This window comes from Trichosurus vulpecula, chromosome 1, assembly GCF_011100635.1.
Source record: "Trichosurus vulpecula isolate mTriVul1 chromosome 1, mTriVul1.pri, whole genome shotgun sequence".
NCBI lineage: Eukaryota > Metazoa > Chordata > Mammalia > Diprotodontia > Phalangeridae > Trichosurus > Trichosurus vulpecula.
In genome coordinates this window covers 305,565,872-305,593,025 of record NC_050573.1, presented here as the reverse complement: position 1 = coordinate 305,593,025, position 27,154 = coordinate 305,565,872, and the positions used below count along the sequence as shown (strand labels likewise).

The following is a 27,154-nucleotide window of genomic DNA, read 5'->3' as shown; positions in this document are numbered from 1 at the left end:
AGCTCTTTAAGTCTATCATCTTGTGACCACATCAAATTATAAAATACTTACAAAATGGTGACCAGAACAGAAATAAGGCCAACATACCACTACAGACATCCCTCCAGATTGACACAAACCAAGACGTTATGTCTAGTCAATCAACAAGTTACTATTTCAACTGAATCATCATTCAGAAAGTATTTCTCCATTTTAATCACAGTTAAATAAGCCCTTTTTGTTGACTTTCATATTTTCCTTAGTCTCAGTTCAGAATAAGGATTAGCCTTCCTGTTATTATCCTGTCAGGCCTATGATAGTCTTTTGTATTTTTCATTGATTATGTGCTTCCATTTTTGTTCACATGCTTTTAAAATCTGAACTCATTAAACAGCTCCTTTGTGAAACCACATCAGTCTCTTTAAATGCCTCTCTTTTTGCCTCATTAGAATAATTCATCCTTGCATCAGATGAATTCCATTTCTGACAGACCCCCATTCTTCTTGAGTTATCTCCCTCTTTAGAGACTCAGGACAGGACATAGGGATCTTTTCCCTTTAATTCTTTGAAATTTGATTTCCTAAAATATTGTATAAATATATGGTGATGTTCAGTGTTCCCCTCTTGACTGTCAGGAATTCATTGATGATGTGGTGATATTGTTAAGTTCTGATCCTTTCCATTTCACCAATTAGTCCCTCCTCGTTGGTCAGAATTAGGCCTAGAGTAACAATTCTCCTTAATAGTTCTTCTACTTTGTGAGAGAGAAAATTATCAACAAGCTAATTTAAGAATTCTTCAACTGTTCTGCTTTGAATGGAATGCTCTTTATGGAAGAGGTCCAAATAATTGACATCTTTCATAATTATGAGGAAAGCACTTTGTAAACCCTGAAGCACTGTGGAAATGTCAACTACTATTGTCACTGGACCAAGACTTTGTGCCATTTTAGTGATTTTTACTAAGTTCCTTCATCCAGACGGACAGTAAGTAGTATATTCCAACTGTAACATTACATCTATTTTTCTCCTTTTTTCCTTATCCAAATGTTATCCACTATTCTTTTACTCCTTCTATTTCAGGGAATTCCATTCAATGACTGATTTTCATATAGAATGCTTTTTTGTCACCCCTTCTAAAAGATGTGTCATTTGATCAAGGAATCTTTTTTAATTGCCATACCCCAGTCCTGAGGCCCATTCCACTAAGTCTTTCTAATGACTATGAGTTCATATTTACCTGACTGAATTACATTTCGGGTAGTTAGGCAGTCTATGGATAGAACACTAAGTCTAGAGTCAAGAAAACCTGAATTCAAATCCAGCCTCAGATGCTAACTAGCTATGTGACCTTGGGAGAGTGACTTACTATGTCTGCCTCAGTTTCCTCAACTCTAAAATGGCTGTTATTATAGTACCTACCTCCCAGGGTTGTTGTGATGGTCAAATGAGGTATTTATGAAGTGCTCACTATAGTGTCTGGTGTAATTTTGTTGTAGTTCAATCATTTCAGTGGTGACTGACTCTCTGTGATCCCTTTCAGGAGTTTATTGGCAGAGATATTGTAGTGGTTTGCTATTTCCTTTTCCAGTTCATTTTACAGATGAGGAACTGAGGCAAACTGGGTCAAGTGACTTGCCCAGGGTCACATAGCTAGTAAACGTCTGAGGTCAGACTTGAACTCATGAAGATAAGTCTTCCTGATATCCACTGAGCCACCTAGCTACCTGTCTGTTATATGTTTATTCTTTTCCTTTCATCTTATTGCCATTTTCAAATTCATTATGTTATCTATATTTTATGAATCAACATATACATCTTCATATGTTCATATGAATTGATATCCACTGTGCCACCTAGATGCCTGCCTGGTATATAGTAGGCACATAATAAATATTTATTCTCTTCCCTTTGTCTTATTGCCATTTTCAAATTCACTATATTACCTATATTTTATGAATCAATATATACATCTTCCTATGTTCATATGAATTGCTAATTTTCTTTCCCATTATTTTCTGCTGTTAATTAGTAAGTGCCTCCTTTACTGTTTTTCTTTACTGTAACATATGAGATACTCTCTATAGTCTATATATAATGCTATGTGGCTAATGTACCCTAGCTCCATCCTTTTCCAATTTTCAATTTAAAATACAATTTTTTAGATTGTTAATCTCTGGGCAAGCATATTCTTCCGAATCATTGTGATAAGTGCCTCATTTCCAGCAAAGAAGTCACAACACAAATTATCTCAAATCCCAGTATTGAACACAATTTACATAGCCTGCTGTTCACATCCCATATCTTTCTATGTCTTTTAACATTCCAAACTTCAAATAGAAGAAATGATAAAAACATAACCTTGTGCTCTCAAATCCTTTAATTTTACTGCCCAATTTTCTTTTTAGATGTTTTCTCGGTTATATAAGCTGGGTTTTTAAAGTCTAAGTTGGTTCTGTTTCTCCTAAATAAGGATAAATTATAATAAATATAATAAAAATATCATCCTCTCACATAAAGCATGCGAGGGAAGGCACCTTAATGTAGCAGAAAGTATACTAGATTTGGAAGATGACTTGGGTTCAAATTCTATATTGACTTCTGGTGTTATGGAGTTAGTCACTTTGGTCCTAAAGACCTCAATTTCCTCATCTGAAAAAGGAGCAGGTTGTCCTAGGTGACCTATACCTCACACCACCTTTTTCATATCAGGTTTTTATAAGAGACTCACCTTCGGAAAGTCTCTCTCTGCAACATTTTTTACCGCCTACTTTGAAATGCTGAATTTTACTTTTTGTTTTTCCCCTATTTTCAACAGATTCTAGCTAATTTAAATAAAAACTAAACCATTTTAGAAAGGATAACTTTTCTTAAATATTCATTTTTCAAGAAAGACATAATACAGTTTAATTACAGTATGAAAAGCAGTTATGACATAGAGATTTAAAGGAGGATTATAACAATACTGTATAGTTTATTATGTTATTGAACAAAAATTCTCAGACAAAAGCAATGAAGATAAAATAGCAAAAATTATTACATTATAACTCACATTCTAAGGAGTCTAATTGTAATTTTAAAATCGTTCTATAGATTTGAAAAGAAATTGGTCTGAAAAAACATTTTTAGTACTTAAAATGTTATGCCTCCAAATGTAGCTATGGGAGTTAATATTTAGTAATAGAACTACAATGTAAACAAAAAATCAACCCTGAATTAATGTCAGGGAGACTTGGGTTTGGATTCTGAGTCTAATAGTAGCTAAAGGTATAAGCAAGTCACTGAAGGTCTCTGAGACTCATTTTCCTTATCTGAAAAATAAATATAATAATACCTGTTGTAACTATCCCTTAGGCTTGCTGTGAGACAACGTTTCTAAATCATCTTACAAATGAAAATGCTATAATAATGGCAGCTGCTATTACTGAGAAGGAACATAGCACAGTTGATACAGACCTTGTCTTGGAACCAGGAAGATCTGTATTCAAATTCTACCTCTGACACATACTAGCTGCATGACCCTGGTTAAGTCACCAGTGCTATCAGTTTTCCAGGCAACCTCCCTAAAGCTCTACCCTGCAGAGGCAGTGCTGCTCTACATTAGTATGGGGAAGTTTCCTTACCTACAAGTTCTTAAACCAGTGAAATCAAAGGTACAGTTTCTATCCCTATTATAATTAGATTTGTTCTGCTTGTCTCCTGAGGGCAGAACTTGAAAGAATGGTTACAAGCTACAGAGCGAAAGATTGGAGCTGGATGGAAAGAAAAAGGTTCTGAAATGTAGAGAAGTAACATGATCCCTAAGGAGGTAGTAGGCTTCCCTTTCCAAACAAAAGTTAAATAAAAACTTGTCAGCTATGCTTTCCAAGGACAGAAGGAAACTAGCACTTACTATGTACTTCCTGTGTGCCAGTTACTGTGGTTTCCACATATTACCTGATTTGATCCTCACAACAAACCTGGGAGGTAGGAATGATTATGACTCCCACTTTGTATTTGAGAAAACTGAGGCAAAAAGAGGTCAAGTGACTTGCCTGGGGTCACATGGCTAGTAAGTGTTTGAGGCTGGGCTTGAAATCAAGTCTTCCTTATTCTAGGCCCAGTTCTCTCTGCACTGTACCATGCAACTCTCTCTATACCTCTATTATCCCTTTACAAGAAATTTTTGCTTAATTGTGACTTGGATTAAATGGTCTCTTACATCCTTCCTTCTAATTTGAAATTCTGAGCTCCTAATCACAAGCCTTGCACAGAAGTAAAATATAGTAGTGATGGGGGCACTTCAATAATGCTGATATCCACTTAAGTTCTTTTTTGACCAAAAGCTGGGAAGTTAATACATTTTTGGCTTGGCCTGGTTCAATTCAATTTAGTTCATGAAACATTTGTCACATACTTACTTACTATGGCCGTGGGTTAGGAATACAAAGACAAAATGAAAGTCAAGATAACTTGAACAGCATAATTTCATCCTTCAAAAGATAAGAGGACTTGACAAGGGGACTTTTTTCTGACTTGAATATAACCAACAGAGAGTAACTGGTTGCTGAAGTAGAAATGACGGAACTTGGGGGCGGGCAGGCAAAAGATGATTTTACATTAGATTTTATAATATGAAAGGTGACAAAGGCAGACATAGTCTGATATATACTGTGGATTTGGGGAAAACAAGTTCCTGGGTCTCAGAGTAGATTAATTGGGACCTCAACGACTCAATTTTCATCGGAGATGTGAGGGGTGAGATACTCACTGGAATGAAATTCTGAAGATCAAAGAAAGATACTAGGAAGAACATAAGTAGTCATGAGACTGATGGGTTTGCATCAACCAATTTAGATTTTTAGAAACAGCCACAGAAGTTACAAGCTCTTGCTGGTAATGGAATGAATATAAGAGCAAGGTATGTTCGCATAAGAATAGTGTTGAAGCATTCAATCTCAAAGTGAGCTGAGGCTGAGAAAGAATGGTAAAGACAACCAAAAGGCATTAAATTTTTTTAAGAGTTAAACTTGTAAGTAGAAGATGATCAAATAGGGATGTGACTATTGCTCCAGGTGTACAGGATGATCCGGTAAAAGATAATGGAGAGGAGGTAGAAATAATTAACTCTTTGCTTCTGCTTTCTCTGATGACAAAAATGATTACTGAATGAAATAAGGAAGGCAAAGTTCAGAATAAACGTGGTGGGAGCCTACAGAGTCAAAATGCCAGTGCATGAAACTCCTGGAATTTTAGGCCACACTGTAAGATACTTTCTGGTACACAGGAGTGGATGGTATTGATGGACTTTGCCAAGGCCAACCTTGGCACCTCAAGCTTAGTGTGTCCAAAAAATTATTATCTTTTTCTCAAAAATTCTCCATCCTCCCTGTCTGTCCCATTTCTACTGATGGCAGCACTATCCATTCTTACTTGAACTTGAAACCTGAGCATCATCTTTACTCTTCCTTCTGTCTGAGCCCCACATCCAATCAGTTTTCATGCTCTGTTAATTTTATCTCTGTTTTATCCTTTACATTTATCTCCTCCTATGCATTTAGTTTTCTACACCCCTCCATGCCCCCTAGCTCAGGGACTCATTATCTATTACGTGAATGACAAAGTCTTTTAACTAATGTCCCCTCTCTCTAATCTATCTTTCACTGAAATATATACTCAGATGGTTCTTTGATCTCATCAAATTAGGAGTTTTCTTCAATGATGAAGTTCATAACCCATCCAAGTCTGTTTGTCCTGTATGATTCATTTATTTTCTCTCAAAGACTATACACTGTCTATACATACATGCTGAAGGCCTTTCTCATTTTTTCCTGACATTGTGAGAGAACAAGGGCAGTATTCTGTCTGCCTACCTGTCATCCTTTGCTGCTTCTACTGTCATCAATTCCTTGATAATATCTTTCCTGCTCTTTAGAATTTCTCATTGGTTGCATCAGGGGTCAGCAAACTATGGTCAGTAGGCCACATCCTGCCCCCCTTCTTGTTTTTTTAATGGTCACAAACCATTATTGTATTTAACAAAATAAAAACCATGCATAGTTTTCAGGCCATACAATAGGTGGGATCTAATATTCAGTTTTAGTTTATTGACCCTTGGGGTATATGGTGCAGCCTTCTCACACCCACTATGGTCTGTCTTTCCATTGCCTTTTAGGTGACGATTTTTTTCCCTTTTCTTCTCTCAAGACCTTAAGAAATTTGGCCTGGGGATAGCTAGTTTTGAATATTGCTTTTGTATTACCTATATGATGATAGACAAATCACTTAAACTCTCTAAAACTGAATTACTTCATTAATAAATTGAGAATAATAATTCTTGCAGTATTTACTTAAACAGCTATTGTGCATAATCAAGTGATACTTCCTATATAAAAGTGCTTTGTAATCTTTAAAGCACTATACAAATCTCAACCATTATTACTAAAGCCCAGCTTTGGTGCACTTCGTCCACCAATCTCTCTGTTCTTGCTTCTTCAACTGAAAGTCATGGTGTAGATCAAAGAGAAGTGGGTTACAATCAGAAGACTTGGGTTTGAACTCTCCCTGCTATTCCTTATATTCTACGTAATTGAGTAAACCAATCAACTTCTCTGCACTTTCCTCCTCTATAGCTTATCTCAGATGATCTCCCTTTACATCTGAAATCCTACAATGGCTCTAACTTCCAATTTCCTTAGAATGCTATGTTTTGATCCTCCTTTTATCCTGAACATATCTTTTTATTCTTTTCATATTTTAAAATCTTATTTATATATCCACTTATTCTTAGATGAGAAGTTCTAGAAAGCAATGAGCTCTTCCTTCCTTCCTTCCTTCCTTCCTCCCTCCCTTCCTCTCCCTCTCCTTCTCCCTCTCCCTCTTCCTCTCCCTCTTCCTGTCTGTCTGTCTGTCTGTCTCTCTCTCTCTCTGTCTCTCTGTCTCTGTCTCTCTCTCTCTCTCCTTCCTCCCTCCTTACCTCCCTTCCTTCCTCTCTCTGTCTCTCTCTCCTTCCCCCTCCCTCCCTCCCTCCCTCCCTTCCTTCCTTCCTTGTGTTGTTGATATTGAATTCAGTCAGTCAGTCAGTAAACATCTCTTATGAACCTACTATAAGCCAGGTACTATTTAAGCTGCAGAGCTACAAAGAAAGGCAAAAGATAGTTCCAGCTCTTACGGAATTCAGAGCCTAATGGAGGAAACGACATGGAAACAATTATGTACTAACAAGCTATACTAGGATAAATTGGAGTTAATAAACAGAGGAAAGGTACCAGCATTAAGGGAGACTAGGAAAGGTTTCTTATGGAAGGTTGGATTTTAGCCGACACTTGAAGGAAGCTAGGGAAGCCAGGAGGGAGAGATGAGGAGGCAGAGTAGTCTAGCTATGTGAGACAACCAGCAAAATGCCTCTCTGATGATGGCATGTCAAGTATGAAAAACTGGCAAAAAAAAAAAACTGTGACAATGGATTGGAAAGTAAGTGGTTGTGGTAGTAGTGGGGAGGAAGGGAGGTATAAGAAGATTGAAAAAGTAGGACAGGGTCGAGTCATGAAGAATTTTGAAGGTCAGACAGAAGATTTTATATTCGATCCTGGAGTTGATAGGGAGCAACTGGAGTTTACTGAATGGGGAGTGGAGGAGGGTGACACAGTCAAATCTCTGCTTAAGGAAGAAAAGTTTGACGGCTGAGTGGAAGATGAACTTAAATTGAATTGGTTGATGGTATCCTGCGCATAACTGGATCTCTGCAGTGATAAGTAAGATATTGCCACAACCAAACACTGGTTAAATCACTTTTAGGGTAAGGGATGATTCCAGTTCTATTCTACCTTTCCTCAGATGATAAGGGGAATAAGGGAAATACAAAGTGGCTTGTTAGTGGTTTTATGTCTTGAAATATAGGCCTTGGCTTTCTATGTAAAAGTAACTTGGAAAATTTGGGAATTTTTTTATTGGCTCTTTCTTACTCTATTTCACATTAAAGATATTTTTCTCAGATGGACTATTATAATAACTGTCAGTCAATATAACTGACAAAAATGAACTTTATTTTTTTATCCTAAAATTGTTCAGGCTTAAGTTAAAGTAAATAAGAATTTTAAAATTTCCTAGAACATGTATGTATATGTACATATATGTACACACATATACATACATACACATATGTATATATACACACATATGAGTATATTTGTATATAGTACTACAATAGGTAATTCACACCCTGAACATCTCAAAACTTAATAAACCCAGGAAATTTTGTATCTCTCTGGTCCTTTATAAGTAAAGTCTGACTAAATTTCAGAGCACCCAACACCACTTTCAGCTAAGAAGGGCGATGAGGAAATGTGCCTTGTGTTGTTTTCAAGGCCCATCAGGGTCTGGAAGGATTCAGATTTTGCAGATGTAGCCTAGGGGTAAATGTGGGGCATGGCAAGACTATATACATAAACTGCTACTTTATTTTAATACTGTGTGAAATTTCCAAGGTGAATCTGAAGGAAATTTTAAAGTGATCACTTTTTTCTTAGGAATTTGAGATTCTGATCGTAGCTCAATAGCCTTCCTTCATGTGCTAAGAAATTTTAGATTTACAAATATTTCTGCTGAATTTAACATTTGCCCCTTTAATCTCAGTTTTCACAGTGGCAGGTTAAGTTTTATATGCCAATCAGTGTATACAGGTATCAAGGAAGGAATTTGATTCACAAATGTATGTTAATTACAGTACACATTAAACATATATTGATATCTTCTTCCTGTTTTGCAAAATTTATTCATAGGTATTGGTGCTTATCAATAAAGATTTGATAGAGTCTGTTATTTTTTCTTTCTTGACAGTTAATTTCCATGTACATTTCTTTCTTCTTCATATAAAAATCATCTTTTTGTGACTGCATGTGACTAGGCAATGCATATAAAAGAAAAGTTTTATTTTCTGATCTAATGTGGAATACCAGCTCAGTAATAATTCAGTTCTCTGGCTGCCGTTGGGATCCATTATGGGTCCATTATGCCTGAAAATGCCTCATAGAACAGTAATAGTCCAGTGGAGCAGTAAGCTACTAAATAAGGCCCTAATGGCTTAGAAGAGTTAAAAGCAGCTTCTTGGGGTAGATTACTGTTAACCAGTTTAGGCCCTAGCACAACATATGCGTTTTCATCTAGCAGAGACAGAAATTGTTGTTGAGAAAAATGGAACCATACTTTGATGTCATTTAAGAATCCATAGAAGAACAGCAAGCGTCTTTGCCAATGAGCCAAATAATTTATTACTTTTAATTGGTACATCAAGAGAGGCATTATGGCGATGGAAGATGAGTTGGTTTTAGAGCCACCTGGATCCAAGTCTTGTCTCTGACACACATTGATTGTATCACTCAGGGCAGATCATTTAACCTTTCAGTGCTCTAGGTAGCATCTCTAATACTTTAAGGTAACTGCCTACATTGCTATGGAAGGTCCTCACTGGAAGTTCCTTATGCCAATTAGGTTATGGGTCCAGTCCCAATTTCTATCCCCCAAAAGCCTGTGTGTCAATATAGCAGATGACTTTATTATCTCAATACACCATTGCAAGCAAAGAAATAGGAAAGGTATAAGAGACTCAGAGTCTGTGTTGGAGTAATATTATCACTTGTTGATAAAGCTTTGGTTTCTGGGGGATGGATTTTCTCAAAAAACAGCATAGTCTTTGCATCTGTGGGCTGTATACCTCTTACATAAACACTGGCTGAATTTTACATAGTTAAGAATTTATATGCAAACAACTATCAATCTTTTGGGTTAAAACCTTGATTAAAGTTTCAAGAAGGGTGTTAAACATGTAAAAATATGAAAAACAATAGTTATATAGGATGTAGTCTTGATACTGTGCAAACAAAAAATGGTATCAACTCAGACTAGTTCATAAGAAGAGGGAACACCACCAAAAAAACCAAAACAGAAAAAAAGTGAGACCAAAGTGTTACTTCAGTCCCTTTTGACAAGAGAATGAAAACTGGTAAATTAAAAATTAAAAATCCATTTCAACCACAAAGGAATTACCAAAATGTGGAAAACAAACCTGCTGAAGGGCTTATGTAAAACAAATTTGTTTTCTATTTTAAAATTTTCTGGTAAACATACATACACACTGTTTCCCTCTCTCTACTTCCCCAGCACTGATTCTGCTGTTTGTTACTTGGATTGAGCTTAAAAGTACTTCTTAGAAGCTTGGGAAGGAAGAAGGAATTCCAGTGGTCAGTGGATGAGCTTAGTACTTGACATCTAGCAGCAAACTTCAAAAGTAATGGGAAAAAAGTAATCCTGATCATTTCCAATTAAAAGCCTTTACTATAATGTTTCTGGTTAACCTAGTCAGCATTAATTCAGTTTTCTTTGCAAAGGCACCACTATTCTTGCCAACCTGGTTACAATTTCCTTAAAAGCAAGCTTCAAGAGAACATCACTGATCTCTCCTTTTCAATACCACATATCCTTGTACCAGGCATTAAAAGTACTTAATACTCACTAATTGACTAGCTATTAATCAGAATAAACTTTTTTATTTCACAAAATTTACTACTCAATGACAAAAAAGAAACAGAAGCATTCAATGAATTCCAAATTGCAATAATGGCAAATGTACACTATTGTCAGCAGCACCACCATATAATGAGATATGTGAAAGAGCAGTTGGAACTTGAGACCCCTGCCATGATTCAGCGGTTACACACCAGGGTTGGTTAGCTTGAAGTCTCACCTTTATTTGCCTCAGGGTTCTTCCTCTGTGTGTTCAGAGCAGCATTCAATATGATGATGTTGGGGAGATGAAAGTGAGATAAGAGAAAAGTGGAAAAGAACATGTATTGGAAGACAGGTTTAGAGAAGGAGAGAAGAAGCAACACTGAATCAGAGAAAATGAGAGAAAAAGAGAGAAGAGAAATTGGATAGACAGAAATGTTAAGATTCAGAAGACCCGGGAGAACAAATCCACAAAACTAAACTTACCTTTACATTGTAAATCTATCTTTTAAATTTGCTTTGTGTTCTGTTTAGCTGAAGGGCATAAAACTTTATATTCATTCACCAACTGAATTATTCATGTTACAATATTATTTACTATACATATTAGATGACAAATTTTTATAAAAAATTTTAAAAACATAAACATCTATGTTGATGTATGAATAAAGCATGCACTGATAAAACTTAATATGGAATATGGAAGTTACATGATATCAGAAGTACCCTATTATTCAACTGAGTTAAACAATTAATGCTGAAAGAAGATTTACAGACATACTCACCCAACAGACAGGAATGGCTCCTTTGATTCAAGTCTATCAAGTAAATAACACATATTTCAAAATATGCACACTGAAAATAAACAATATGCAAAAGCATTTGCAAGATGCCTTTTCATGGAAACAGTAAAATTATTGCATCCACAGGCACATAAACGCATAATTTAGCAATTCTGAATAATCAGAGAATATTAAGTTAGTTCACCCTTTGTGAACTAGAATGATTTCTCTCTGGGTTAATATAAAGCCTATTTGAAATGGAAGAACATTTTCATTTAAAGGAGAATTCTACGTAAGCATAACAGTAATAAACAAGTAAATGGATAGAATAATGTCTATATTCAGTATAGTTACTATTCACAAGAAATTTCTTTGTAGGAGGGTTCATATACTATCTCTTTGTGATTTCATAATGAGAATAAATTTGTATTTCATTTGACCAGATTTCAGTTCAATCACTAATTCCCTTGGTATATAAGGTATGTATTTTGTGTTGTTGTTTAGTCATTTTTAGTTATGTCTGACTCTTTTTGACACCTTTTGGTATTTTCTTGGCAGAGATACTGGAGTGGTCTGACATTTCCTTCTCCAGTGCATTTTACAGATGAGAGGAAACTGAAGCAAATAGGGTTAAGTGACTTGCCTAGGGTCACACAGCTAGTAAGTGTTTGAGGCCATATTTGAATACAGGAAGACGAATCTTCCTGATTCCAGGCCTGGCACTGTATCTGTTGAGCCACCTAGTTTCATAATTCCTTCATGCTTTTAGGAGGCTATTTAATACAAAATAATAATTCCAAAAATAATTTACATTCATCAATGCTGAGATCAACTCCATAGGACAATTCTTTGCTATTAATTTTTGTTCTGAAAAAAAAAACAATTTCCAAACTTCATCTTCTATGAAACATGAATTTTTTTTTAAAAAACAAACCCTCTTCTTTTGCAATGTCCATTTTCATTCAGAGTTAAGAGTGAATGAATGCAAGTTTATTTGTCATCAGGAAAGAAACAACATATTAATGAACTGTATTTCTATTTTGCCTTTTGTTATGAATTATAATTCTTTAATTAACATGTTTGCATTAACAATAACCTCTAGAAAATGAATTTCACAAGACATATTTAATTCTATAGAATAAAATTCAAGAAACACATTTTTGTATGCAAAAAGCTCTTAACCTGTACATAAAATTGGCTTTGGCAACATAAGTCTAAATATAAACATAATTTATTAAAATTTTCACTAAAAACTATGTGTTAGATATGTGTTATGCACATTCCAGAATCTACATCTTTCTATTGTATTTATTTTTAAAGTCACTAAATAGCAAGATTATCAAGTCACCACACTATAGGTATAGTATTGCACATAGCACTTTCTATGTCCCATTTTAGGGATATAAATTACAGATAAGAAAGAAGGGATATCACTTGATACCTAGAATTCCTTGAGAACTCAGTTGAAAAAAGAAGCCAATAATTGTCTTTAGTATTGCCTTTATGGTACTAGCTGTACCATATGGCATTGGACAAGTCAATATTTTAGGGCTCAGTTCCTTATTTTTAATGAGTAAATAATCATAATAGACAATCCCTGTGATATTTTCCAGATGGAGAAAATATGTTCCATGAATTAGGTCAATAATTTCTAGCAGTAAGCCAACTATCTACTTGACAGGTCAAGACTTCTGTCCTATAAAAATGGTACTTTTAAATTTTATTTTCTTTTTGTAAATGTTTTAAAATGGGCAAAGTTTAATCCATATAAATGCTGTTAAAGATACTTTATGAGTTTTTTATAAGTATTTTAAAATACCTTTATTTCAAATACGAGTAGTACATTTAGTGATTTTCTTCGAAATTTTAACAATCAAAAAGCCCTAACAGACATTTGTTGCTCTCTAGAATTTTACTAAGGCATCAATATACAAGATAACATTAATCAGAGGGAACCTTAGGAAACTTCTTAGTTCCTTCCCTATAAAGTTTCCATCAATAATTTTAACCTAAATTGTATCCCTGAGGCAAAAAAAGATTTTAATGTATTTAAATTGCTGGCTTATGAATCTTGATAGTAGTGTACAAAATATGTAACATTTTCTACAAATTTAAAACCTTAAAGTCATTCTTTATTCTTCCTTCTTGTTTATTCACAATTCACACAGACCTTTCTCAACAATCACAGAGCTGCCACCTCAGGATCTTATCATTTATTGCCTGTGTTATTATAATGGTCTCCTGATTGGTCTCCTTGTCAGAAGTCTCTCCCCACTCCAATCCATACAGTTGTCAAAGTGATTTTCCTTCAATGCAGGTCTGACCACATTACTCCCCTATTCAATAAACATCAGTGGAATGGCAAACTCCAGGATAAAATATCGACTCCGCTGGCAAATCCTTTGCATTTTGGACCCTTTATGTCTTTCTAGGCTGGTTATACATTATTCCCCTTCTTATACTCATCATCCAGCCAAACTCTCTGTTCCTTACACATGGCATTCCATTTCCTGTCTCTGTGTTTTGAAAAGACCATCCCCCAAACTTGGAACACACTTATTCCTTACCTCTACCTCACAGAATCCCTTTTTTCTTTAAAGATTCAGCTCAAACATCATCTCTTACATGAAGTCTTTCCTGATCACCTCAACTGCTGGTGCCCTCTCTCCTTAACTACCATATATGTACTATTAATTTTTTGTCTTTGTATTCCGATCACCTGGTATATTCGTTGTTGAGTTGTTTCAGTCTTGTCCAACTCTTTGTGACCCCATTTGGGGTTTTCTTGGCAAAGACACTGGAGTGGTTTGCCATTTCCTTGTCCAGCTCATTTTACAAATGAGGCAACTGAGGCAAATAGGGTTAAGTGACTTTCTAGGGGCACACAGCTGGTGTCTGAGGCCAGATTTGAACTCAGGACTGGCACTCTATCCACTGAACCATGCATGGCATATGGTAGGTGCTTAATAAATACTTGTTGATTGAATGGTTCTCCATCTCCATCAAATTTTCCTCTTACATGTCTTGCATGTGCCCCAACCTCTTTATTGCTACAATAATCATTACGGTCTAGGGCCCCATAATTTCATACCTTTATTACTTCTAAAGACTTCTAAGTGGTCATTCTGATCCTGGTCTCTTCCTATTTCTAATTCACAATTCATACTACTGACAAATTTTCTTTAAATGTTGCTGTCATTAAATGAAGCTTCTGATTTAAAAGAATAATGGCTTTCTATTTTCTACTGCATGAAATCTAAATTTCATTGCCTGATTTTTGAGGCCCTGCATAATCTGGCCCAATGTACACATTTACTCTTATTTTCCACTATTTCCCAAAACACCCCCTCTACTTTACTCAGCTTTCTCGCTCTTCAACAAACATTTTACACTATTTTTTGGCCCTTAGCCTCTGTACAAGTTATTTTATTAGCTTGGAATGCCTTCCCTTCTCATCTATAAATATAGCAATCCAACACTTTCTTGAAAGCTCAGCACAAATTTCTAAATTACTACATCCCTTATTCTGGAAACCACACAATTTAGCATTTTCTACATTGTGCTTTTTATTGTTCTATAATTTTGAAGTATGTGTGTGTGTGTGTGTGTGTGTGTGTGTGTGTGTGTATGTGTGTGTGTGTGTGTGTGAGAGAGAGAGAGAGAGAGAAAGAGAGAGAGAGAGAATGAGTGTGTGAGAGAGAATGTGTGTGTGTATGTGTGTATGTGTGTGTGTGTGTGTACGTGTGTGTGTGAATGATTCAGGGATATCACTGAGTATGTGCACTTTTCAAGGTTAAGTTTAGACATTCAAAGAAAGGTAGAGGGGAAAATAACCCCTTAATTATCCTGATTTTCCCCCCTGGACCTCGGAAAAGACAATAAGTGGTGCCTCTCGTAGAAGCAGTGCTGAGGAAATTAAAAGCTGGCCCTGGTATGAGTAGTACTGTACAGTGATAACCTGTAGAATGGTAAGAAAGCTCCTGTCCAATTGAACTAATGAGCAAAAATTGTGGAGAACCAGCACATGCAACTGTGGCACTTTCTATAGTCCTTCAATCCATGGAAAGAACTCCCTACCAGTGCTGACTTCCTAAATTACTTTAGCCTTCCCTATACCAGGAAGAAGTTGGGGGTGGGGTTTGATAAGTACATGGGCTTTATCTTAATTTCAAACCAACTGGGCTCTATTAAGAATGAGATTCTGACCTGGGGCTTGGGGGAACTCAAGACATTTGAACTTCTATAATATGCATGCAAGTTAGTTAATTTTATTGTACTTATACCTAATCCAATCAAGTGACCTATTAAGGTTATGACCTCTAAACAGAGGTTTTGACTGATACAGATGGTGGGAAGAAATGACTGGAGAGAGTAGCTAGACAGGGGCATAAGCCATTAATTGAATGAGTCATATTCCCTGAACAGGGAGTTGGAGTGATAGTGCTCATTAATAATCATTCCTTTCCATGGTCCTGACACCTGAATAGTGCCTACCTCACAGGGTTGTTGTGGGAATCAAGTGAGTTAACATGTGTAAAGCACTTTGCAAAACCTTAAAAAAGCTATGTAAATGCTATACTACTAGTTATTATTATTATTATTAATTATTACTCTAACGTGTTTGAAGCAGACTGGGGATAGCAGTTATGGGAGCTGAGGTAGTTGAAGAAGTAGGAGGCCAAGGTTTTCAACGGGGTGAGGATTAAAGCAAAGAAGAAAACTGTGAGACAAGAATTGAACTTATTGTAGAAGGCTGGAGATCCACATAAGGTAACATCATGGACCAGGATAGGATGGAGGGATATGTAAAGGATAAGAGGTGTACCTTGAGTGATGGTGGCAGAGGAAGCATCTTAAAGTGGCAGTGTTCTCTTTCTAGCCCTATCTCAGAGGTGGGAAAGAAGAGCTAACCAACCTTGGAATGAATTATAAGGCATTTGATGTTTTCAGGAAATAGCCAGGCTTCAGATAGCAACAAAAGATGGAAGAAATATAAGAGGGAGGGAAGTTTGTTGGTAACATAATAAGGCACAGTAGAAAGGCAGGGTAGAAGAGTAAGACTTAGAAAGGCTGGGGATGGATTTATTCTTGGGGTTTGGTTTGGGGAAAGAAGCCAGCATGCCCTGTCTTTAGCATTGTTATCCTCACCGATCCTGGGCTGATCCTGTGAATTCTGTATGATGAGGTAACGTGGCAGGAGAACGCACTTAAGTAACGTGGCAGGCCCTGGCAGGAGGTCCAGTGGCCATCAGACAATGGAGGGGCTAGCAGACCTGGGGCCACATAGTACTCCCTGTCATAACTTTGGTTCTGCACTCTGGGCTTCAGCATTACTAATTCTGAGATACTCAGCGGGACCACTCAACAAGTTGGGAATTTACTTTGCAACAACAAGTCAAAGCTAGTTGCCCACAGTCTTCCTTTGTTGTCCACTCCATTGCAGTCTTAGTCAGAAAAATCCACACGGGCAACGTTAACAATCCCAGAGTACTTAGTATGATGGTAACTGGTCAAGTCTTAAGAAGACTGTCATGTCAGGATAAGTGCTTGCTGCCGCACCCCCCCCCCCATTCAATATCTGGCCCATGCAAGAATCTCTCCATGCTGCTGATGAAAGATAGGGAATTTTCCCAGCTTTGTTCTGGATGGCTATGAGGGTATGCATATAAATCAACCATGCTGCTATTGCTAATTGACAAGATGCAGTCTCTATTCAAGACAGAGAAGCAAACACAGTCATGAATTCAATATCCTAACTAGGAATTCACTGACCACCCCTTGGTGAAGCATGGGTAGTAATAAATCTTCCAACTTGAGCATTTCTTCTCCCCTGAGACAGCCTTCAAGCTTTTGCTCATGCGACACAGATCTACACATCTATTACCAGAATAATCTTCCTCCAATACATTTTTTTTAATCATAAAGCTTCCTTGCTCAAAAATCATCAGTGGTTTTCCATTTCCTGTAGGATAAAATCTGAACTTCTTAGCTTGTCATTCAAAGCGCTCCACAGTTTACTCGCCAACTATCTTTCCAAAGTTGACACCTACAACTTTCTTTCATGATTAAATTTTCACTGAAGTACCCTGATGCTGGTCTCTTCATTATTTTCTTTTTTAAAATATAATTTATTTTCAGTTTTCAACATTCACTTCCACAAGATTTTGAATTCCAAATTTTCTCCCCATCTCTCCCCTCCACCCACCCCAGGACAGAGTATACTTGACCACCTCTTCCCCCAATCTGCCTTCCCTTCTATCATCCCCCTTCTCCCATCCCTTCCCCTCTATTTTCCTGTAGGGCAAGATAGCTTTGTATACCCCATTGTTTGTACATCTTATTTCCCAACTGCATGCAAAAACAATTTTTAACATTCATTTTTTTAAAGCTTTGAGTTTCACATTCTCTCCCTACTTCCCTTCCCAATGACCCTCACTGAGAAAGGAAGCAGTTCGATGTAGGTCACACACGTGTAGCCATGCAAAACACTTCCATAACAGTCATGTTGCAAAAGACTAACCACATTTCCCTTCATCCTGTCCTTCCCTCCATTTATTCCATTCTCTCCCTTGACCTGTGCCCCGCAATCTGCCCTCCCTTCTATTATCCCCCTCTCTTATCCTTCCCACCCCCCTTGCTTTCCTGATTTCTATACCCAATTGAGTGTGTATTATTCCCTCCTTAAACCAAATCCAATGAGACTAAGACTCACTTGTTCCCTCTCACCTTCCCCCTCTTCCCCTCCACTGTAAAAGTTCTTTCTTGCCTCTTTTATGTGAGATGATTTACTACATTCTACCTCTCCCTTTCTTTCTCCCAGTACATTCCTCTCAAGACTTAATTTTATTTTTTAAGTATCATCCCTTCATATTCAGCTTACCCTGTGCTCTCTGTCTATACACACGCACACACATACATATACACACATACATATATTTACACACATACACATATTCATACACATATACACACATACATATATTTACACACATATACATACACACACACATATATACACATACATACATACACATACACACACATTCCCTCTAACTACCTTAATACTGAGAAAAGTCTCATGAGTTACAAATATCATCTTTCCATGTAGCAATGTAAACAGTTCAACTTTAGTAGGTCCCTTATGGCTTCTCTTTCCTGTTTACCTTTTCATGTTTCTCTTGATTCTTGTATTTGAAAGTCAAATTTTCTATTCAGCTCTGGTCTTTTCAACAAGAATGCTTGAAATTCATTGAAATTCCATTTTCCTCCCTGAAGTATTATACTCAGTTTTGCTGGTTAGGTGATTCTTGTTTTTAATCCTGCCTTCTTTGACCTCTAGAATATCATATTCCAAGTCCTCAGATCCCTTAGTGTAGAAGCTGCTAAATTTTGTATTATCCTGATAATGTTTCCACAATACTTGAATTGTTTCTGTCTGGCTGCTTGTGATATGTTCTCCTTGACTTGAGAAATCTGAAATTTGGCTACAATATTTCTAGGAGTTTTCCTTTTGGGATCTCTTTCAGGGGGTGATTTGTGGATACTTTCCATTTCTATTTTATCCTCTGGTTCTAGACTATCAGGGTAGTTTTCCTTGATAATTTCTTGAAAGATGATGTCTAGGCTCTTTTTTTATCATAGTTTTCAGGTAGACCAATAATTTTTAAATTATTTCTCCTGGATCTATTTTCCAAATCAGTGGTTTTTCCAATATTTCACATTGTATTTTATTTTTTCATTCTTTTGTTTTTGTTTTACAATTTCTTGATTTCTCACAATCATTAGCTTTCTTTTGCTCCATTCTAATTTTTAAGGAATTATTTTCTTCCATGAGCTTTTGAACCTCCTTTTCCATTTGGCCAACTCCACTTTTTAAGGCATTTTTTTCCTCATTAGCTTTTTGGACCTCTTTTTCCATTTGGGTTAGTCTATTTTTAAAGGTGTTATTTTCTTCAGCATTTTTTTGGTTCTCCTTTAGCAAGCTGTTAACTTGTTTTTCATGATTTTCTTGCATTGCTCTCATTTCTCTTCCCAATTTTTCCTCTACTTCTCTTGCTTGATTTTCAAAACCTTTTTTGAGCTCTTCCATGTCCTGAGACTAATTTCATATTGCTCTTGGATGCTTTGGATGTAGAAGCCTTCACCTTGATGTCTTTCTCTGGTTGTATGCTTTGATCTTCTTTCAGTTGTGTGCTTTGATCTTCCTCACCACCAAGGATGTAAGAAAATACCTTTTCACCAAGAAAGTAACGTTCTATAGTTTTATTTTTTCCTGTTTGCTCATTTTCCCAGGCAATTATTTGATTTTTGAGCTCTCTGTTAAGTGGAGGGTGTACTGCCCCAAGTTTTAGGGGTTTTGTGTAGCTGTTTTCAGAGATCTCTAGGGACCTGTAAATTCTTAGTTCCTCCTAAGTGGTATGATCAAAAGAGAGGTGTTTACTCCTCTCTTGGCCTGTGCTCTGGTTTGTGAGTGACCACAAGCACTCTTTTCTGTCCTGGAACTCTGAGGAGGGTTCCCTCTCTACAGCCACCACAAGCTCCACCACACAAGTGCTCTTCCTCGCATACAGGACTGTGACGGATCAGCTACTCAATTCCCCCATAGTCTGTAGGCTGAGAGCTCCAGAAGCAGCCCCAGCTACAGCAGGGCTGATGCCGCCCTGGGGCTGTGGCTGTGGCTGGACTACACTCCTCTCTCACCCAGGTGAGAGAGCTTTCCCACTGACCTTTGAAGCTGTCTTTGGCATTTGTGGGTTGAGAAGTCTGGGCTGTGGCGGCCGGTGATTCAGTGTCCCGAGGCCTTCTGTCTACCAGCGAGGCCCACACTGGGCCAAAAACGACACTGGTAACAGCACTTGTTAGCACCATTTGTCCGCAATCACAAATGATCATATAGGAAAAGCAAGAAAAAATTGTACCTCATTCTGGGAAAAGGAATTCTTGGATAGGTTAGTTTTAATATTTGTCATTATTTGCCTAGAATCCTGATTTCATTGGTTTAGGCGACTTGAGATGAGGAAACCCCCCTCCACCAATGCAAATAAGTGCCTTCTCTACAACATGTAGCACAAACGTGCCTAAAGCCCTGGGAGAGCTGAGTCAAATGTTTGCTACGTAGAAGCAGCAATCAAAATCAGGTGTTTCTGGATCAGAGGTCGGTCCTATCTATTCATTTTGCCACACTGCTTCTCTTGAGTCATTTCAATTAACTAAAAAGAAAGATTTCAATTGAATAAACATTTATCATGTTGACTATGCAAGGGAGTTTGCTTGGTACTTGGGTACAGAGATGAATAAGAGGCAGTTCCTAAACTTAAGGAGTTCACAGTCAAGCAGGTAAGATTACACGCTACATGCACGCAAATAATAATCTGAGTTCATTTAGACGGGTTCATGATTCTTATGGTGCAGTTTCCTCTGCCAGTTCAAACTGAATCCTCTCTATATCTTGTAATCCTTTAGGATTCTTTTCTAAGGCGTCTCATGAACCCTCTATATAGGATGTACTCAATACGATAGCAGCGTTTTTTCTCATTTTTTTTACTTTTTTTTTTTTTTTTACAAATATAGAACTTGAGCTTATGAACTGTGGTTGTTAGTGGATGTTCACACCAAGAGTGCCTAGAATCTGGGTAGCTTTTTTCTGGAGTACCACACATGAGCGTTGGGTGGGGAGAGGCGGAAGGTCAGAGTGGAAAAGGCACTATAGGTGACAGCATATAAGGAATTAGTTTGAGGATAAAGAGAACATGAGGTTGTCAGCAATGTTGAAGAAGGATTCTGACAGACATTCATGAGGTAACTTAAGGTCCCCTAAACTTTAACATTGTAACTTATGTATCCTTTAAGTCATAGTTGAGGAGTCAGCATGAATAGAGGTACGGGCAAATCTATACTAAGCCATATGGCTGGGCTTGAAGTAGGATTTGAGGGTGAAATTAAAGAAATACCAAGAAAAATGGGAAGGGACACCAAAAGAAAATCAAGTGCTTGGTCATTATATACAGAAGCAACCATCTTGTATTACAAATACAATACAAATGCCTTTCTCCATCCTGAGAAGTTTGCCTACCAACACAAAACGGTTGGCTATCCACCATCGCAAATGGCATAGCATGGCCAAACAGGATGTAAACATGGAAAATGATCATTGAATTTGGCAATAAAGCCTTTGCAGACCTTTTTGATAGAGGCATTTCTGTAGAATTTTGGGAACAGCAACTCATTTTCAAAGAACTAAGGAATGACTGAGTAGTGGAAAATTAGAAGCTGATCACGTAGACCAAGGCTGTCCAAAACCCGGTGCGATTTATGCGGCTGCCTACAAGCATCGAAATTTACATAAATGCTTTAGTAAACGAAGCTGAGCTACGGCAGAGCTCTCACTAAAATGGCAAATCAAAATATGTTTTCTATCGTTTCAATAAAAACCTAAGATTGGATGGCCCTGTCGTAGACTAATCCTTTCCAGTTTAGCAGTGAAGAAGGAAAGAGAAGAAGGTTGATAGGTTGACAAGTTGTAGACCCAACTTTAAAGCCAGCACCCCCTTAGTTCAGGTTCATTGTTGGGATGAAATAAGGCACTTGTAAGTCACAGAACATTAACAAAGGAAGATGTTTACTTCGCCCCCACACAGCAAGTATATGGAACAAGGATGTACAGCAAGAAGAGACAGGCACTTAGCTTCTCTGTAAGCCTCTGCATCATCTTCTCAATCTGGAAACTGGTCTGTCATGAAGGCAGAGTGACTAGTGTGGGTTTAGGCACCCACTAAGTCTAAGAGGCACCAAGCCTACATGGCCTGGACTTTTTATCGGCCGTAGGCCAGGAAACTACATCAGAGAAGGTAAGGCCAGTGAAGGTTCTTGAATGGGAAGATGCTTCACCAGGAAGCCAGTAGGGAAGCTGGGCCCAAAGGAAGTTGTGGAGAGCTTGTGTGTGGGGAGAAAGCTGTGTTAGGCTAAGGGGAACTACATTAGGAAACTGCTGCCTAACACAAAAGGATATCAAGTGATTAATTTTTTTTTGTGTAGGAGAGACTTAACCATATTTCCAGGCTGAGAGGAAGCATCCAGTAGAAAAGGAGAGGTAAGAAAGGGAAGAGATGATTAAAGGAGGATGATATCAAATCTACAGTTCTAACCCTGATATGCCGAGCTGCAGACCAGTATCTTTTGATGTCTCTAACACAACTACCACTGCATGTCCTATCAGCACTTCAAATTCAACATGTCCAAAATTGAGACTGGCAAGTAGGAGGGGGTCATTACTTTGTTAAATATTGTGTTAAATAATGTTTTGTTGAATATTGTGAGGGGGCATCATGGTACCCCTCATAAAAAAAATCTGAAAAGCTTGTGAACTGAGCTATATCATTATGGATAAGTCATTTAACTTCTAACAATTTCAGTCTCCTCATCTGTAAGATTTCTGGATAATAATGCAGTGGACTACCTACCTCTGGGGTGCCTGTTACAAGAATCCTTTGTAAAATTTAGAGTGATATGAATGTTAATAATTACTAGCCACCACAGAGAATTCAGGGAGCACAAGCCCTGAGGCAAAGGTACTGAATTTGGCAATCAGCTGGCCAACAGTGAAAGTTGACATAGCTGTGTCAACAGAGCATTGGAAGTTAGATTATAAGAGGATAATAAAATCACAGACCTAAAGCTAGAAGGAACTTCAGTGGCCAATGGGTTCAATTCTTAAATTTGTAGATGAGGAAACTGAGGTCCAAGAAGTTTAAATGATTTGCCCAAGGTCACAAAGTTAGCATGTGACAAGAGGCAGGGTTTGAACCCAAGTCCTCTGAACACACAGTAAATGCTCTTTCACTGGACCAAATGGGCAGTATGATCATGAAAGTATCAAATATAAAATACTTTTTCTAACAATTTGATGATGAAAAGACAGAAGTAGGAAAGAGCGAAAGGGTGTAAGTTCAAGTCATACTCACAGAGAAATAAAGATCTTTTAGGTTACGTGAACTCTGAGTATGTTTATAGATTGAGAGGGAGGATTCAGGGAAGAGAATGAGATTGATTAAAGATATAGAAGCAAATGGGACTAAGGTTACCCTCCATGGAGGATAGCTAGTTATTCTGGGTAGTAAACTTTTGGTAGTTTTAATCTTTAAAAAGGAACTTGTAGGGGAAAAAATACTAAGAGAATGAGCTTTCCAGTGAAATTGATTCATCATCTTACCACTTAAAACTAGATAATCTGGTTGGAGCATACCTTGGGAAAAAATTCCCTACTTTTCGATTTGTAGGATAAATATCTGCTTGCGTAGAAAGGAACTGATTTTTATCTTTATTGAATTTGAGATTGCTATGAAACTGTAATTTAATATTATTGCATAGAAGACAAAAGAATACATAGAATTAAAAAGGAAAACAAATAAAATCTGAAACAGAAAAATTTTGTCTCACGGCAATAAAATGGAGTAACAAGTATCAAAGAACAAAATCTGTTATATAGTAAACATACAAGATTGAGGTGATCATTTATAATTTAATGAAGATAAAAGAGGGGAGGTAGAGCAGGAAGAGAATCTGGAGTTTTAGAAGTTTGTTCTAAGAACATCTCACCAAAGCTGCCGTTTATACCCACCATTTATATCAGTGCATTGGTAGCAGGCTGCTAATTGCTGATCGCATCTGGCAAGGTAGTCAACATAAAATAAACACAGTATAAAGGAGCACCCTCAGGAGCCCTCTACATTTGAGTTGTCCAAGCAGCAAATGGGCAGTTTGCCTTAGTGGTTATCGATGGTAATAGATGTGGGAGAAAGTGACCACAAAGCACTCAGATGAAGGAGCTCAGTGAAAGCTGTTTCTTGGATAGGAGCATCAGTGACTACCCCCATACTATAGGGCAGGAGGAAGCATAGGTAGCCGTCTATTCTCATCAGATGAGCTCTACCTATCTGATCCAAACTAACTATGCTCAATGAGTAACAGGCATTAGACACAAAAGCAATCGGAAAAATACCCCCTGACCTCAAGGTGCTTACATTTTACTGGGAGAAGGTTTACCACATCTAAACATCAATATATGCAACGTTGTTTTGGAAGGGACAAAAAACTAATAAGTAGGGAATCAGGAAAGGTTTGCTGTAGGAGGTGGTACATGAAATGAAACCTAAAGGAAGCTCGAGATTCTAAATGGAGCCAAGGCAAGTTTTCCAAGAATGCAGACACTGAGGAGGGAGATAAACTGCTGAATCCATGCAACAGAAGGTAGACCGGTTTCACTAAAACAGAGAGTAATGTATAACAAGCCTGGAAAAGTAAGCTCTAGTCAGACTATAAAGGGTTTTAAATGCCAAGATGAGAAATTGTTATAATTCCATTCCAAATTACCCTCTTTCCTCATTTTAATTTCAGGTTCTTATGAGGGATTAAAAAAGAAGCATGTAAAATTTTGATTCTCCTTTCTGCTGTTTTAATGGCCTGGAGGCCTGGTTCCAAGAGATAAGGCAAAAACTTGTCTATCTGAGCCTGGTGTCCTAGAAGTGGAGCCCAAGTATTCATTGGGAGGGAGATGAGGATTGTGCCTGGGGGCAAGATGGTACGATGTGGAGACGGCTGGGAAGATCACATTAGCTTTGGGGGTTCCCATATGACATTGCTGACTCATATTGAGCTGGAAATCCACTAAAATCCCGAGATTGTTTGCAGCCAGGCCTCTCTAACCTTTCATTTGTGAGGAAGATTTTTTGAACCTAAATATAAGAACTTATATTTGTCTTTATTAAATTTACAAATACTAGATTAGGTCCACCAGTCTAGTGAATCAGGATCTAGTCTTATATGTATGTGTGTATATGTATCTGTCTATCTAATCTTGTATCTATACATATGTATCTGTATTTATATGATGGGGTGCTTGTGCTTGGACCCTAATTCTAACATCACATTTCCCCTTAGCCTCTGCTTGGGTGCCTGTGTCTGAACTCCAGTTCTAAAATCACATCTCTCCCTAGCTTCAAAACATATTCTTTCCCAGGCAGCCTCTCTAGCTAAAGGGCAGTGTGCCCCAAAATTATCTCTGCTTCTTCCTCAGTAAGCAGCTATGCTCAATTATAGATTGATTCTGGATGATACGCTGAGTCTAACACACATCCTAGACAGAGTCAAATGTATATTCCCTTACATTAATCTTGTCTAACAAGACACGTGATGGACTCCACCTGGATATTCCCAGTCAGTCTTGAACTTTTGGTGACTTAGTGACATTTCACAGCAAAAACCACACCCACAGGTAGCCCCGCCTTGGGCTATTTCCCAGTGAACTCTGGGTAAGATACCTGCGCAGTAGATACAAAAAAGTGCATGTTCCTTTAAGAACTGACCAACCCTTAATCATGCCTTGACCACTCCATAATCCCACCCCACAACAACTAATTGACAGATTTCATCCCTAAATCTTGTACTTAAACTTTCCCTGTAGCCCTCTATGGTTGCAGGTTCCCTAGGAACTCTTGCTTACTTTATTTACGTAAAGCATAATAAATCTTTGCCTCCTTGACTTAAAGAATGCTTAGGTCTGTGAATTCATTCCAGGCAGCCTTACCTTGGGAAATTTGGTTTGGGATTTCTACATCCCTGGGTTCATTTCTCCCTCAACATATATACACACATACACATATACATGAAAATATATGCATATGCAGAGTTCAGGTAATAGAATGAGCTAGAGAGCTCAACACAAGAAGGTAAATAAAATATTACAGTATAGGTGCCACTGAGATATAGTGGAACATAATTAATGGCTGGAATATTACAGTGGAAGGTTATAATAAGAACATATACTCCTGTGAAAAATCCATAAACCTGGGGAAGAAGTGTGGCATAGAGCTCACAGGTATTGGTAAAATGAAGAGACAGAAAGATATTACGGTGGAAGTATCCTACAGACCACTAATCTAGGAGGGCCAATGGATTTCAGCCCCCCTCTTCCCTCTAGAGGCAATTGCCAAGTCACATCTCCACGAAGGTTGCTTCCTTTATGATGGCTACAAGGAAGTGATGTTACTGTTCCACCAGCTCTTGAGCTAACCTGCTCATGGCGGGTAGTTGGTGATGATTGGTGGTATGGATAGCAGGCAATCTCCGCAAGAATTGCTATCCTCATTGATGGCTTAGAGGTGGCATCCATGACTGTGGGATGATATAAGTTATGGGAGAGAATGGCTATTATTGGAGGGCTCTTGGATACAGGATCTTAGGCTATCTCCACTAGGATCAGAGAGGAAGTGGTAGTCTCAGCCACCTGTATTTCCTTCAGAGCGCCTTGTCTCAACTAGACTAGCTTTTGGGCCTGGCTGGAGGTGCAACTTGAGGGGTATCCCTACACCTGTCCTTGGAGCAGGGGGCAATTAACTTGTCTCAGGATGCTAATGGTCTGAATATCTCTTTCAGCTCAGACATTTATGGCCAGAGAGCTCAAGGACTTGATAATACTGTGTGGTAGATTCAGAAATGATTTAATGATGATTGATGGATAGATTGGTGTTAACTGAGAAGGAAGTTTGCAGAGTATATAATCAGAACATGCTACACTTGATTGAAAAATCAACTGCACAGGGAGCACAGGGAGACCTTGCTAGAATGTAGTTCCTGGAAAAATCCACTATGCTGGGTTGCCTTTCATGAAGGTGAGAAGCAGAAGCATTCTACATTGGGTTAAAGTTTTTAATTTTAGCATTTATTCTACAACTTAAGTGTGACAGCCAAATATTTGCATATTCATGTGGCAGTTTGATATACTCTTTTGCAAATAGATCTCCATTCTAACATAAGTCTCCAGATATTTGAAATGTAGCCCAAAAGGCATCATAAATCATTCATGCTCTAACCCCACCCCTCCTGCAGGATGTTTAGTTAGTAGGTCCTCCATGCTTT

The 27,154-nt window shown here is 37.7% G+C and overlaps 1 protein-coding gene across 1 annotated transcript in view; it reads right to left on the bottom strand.

Moving 5' to 3' along the window:
- The window catches only part of RALYL (RALY RNA binding protein like), a 179,348-nt gene that overhangs the window by 126,353 nt on the left and 25,841 nt on the right, over positions 1-27,154 (bottom strand). Inside the window, exon 2 of the mRNA XM_036742106.1 lies at positions 11,246-11,278. Coding sequence (XP_036598001.1) covers positions 11,246-11,278 — 33 coding nt within the window. The remainder of the gene's footprint in view (positions 1-11,245; positions 11,279-27,154) is intronic.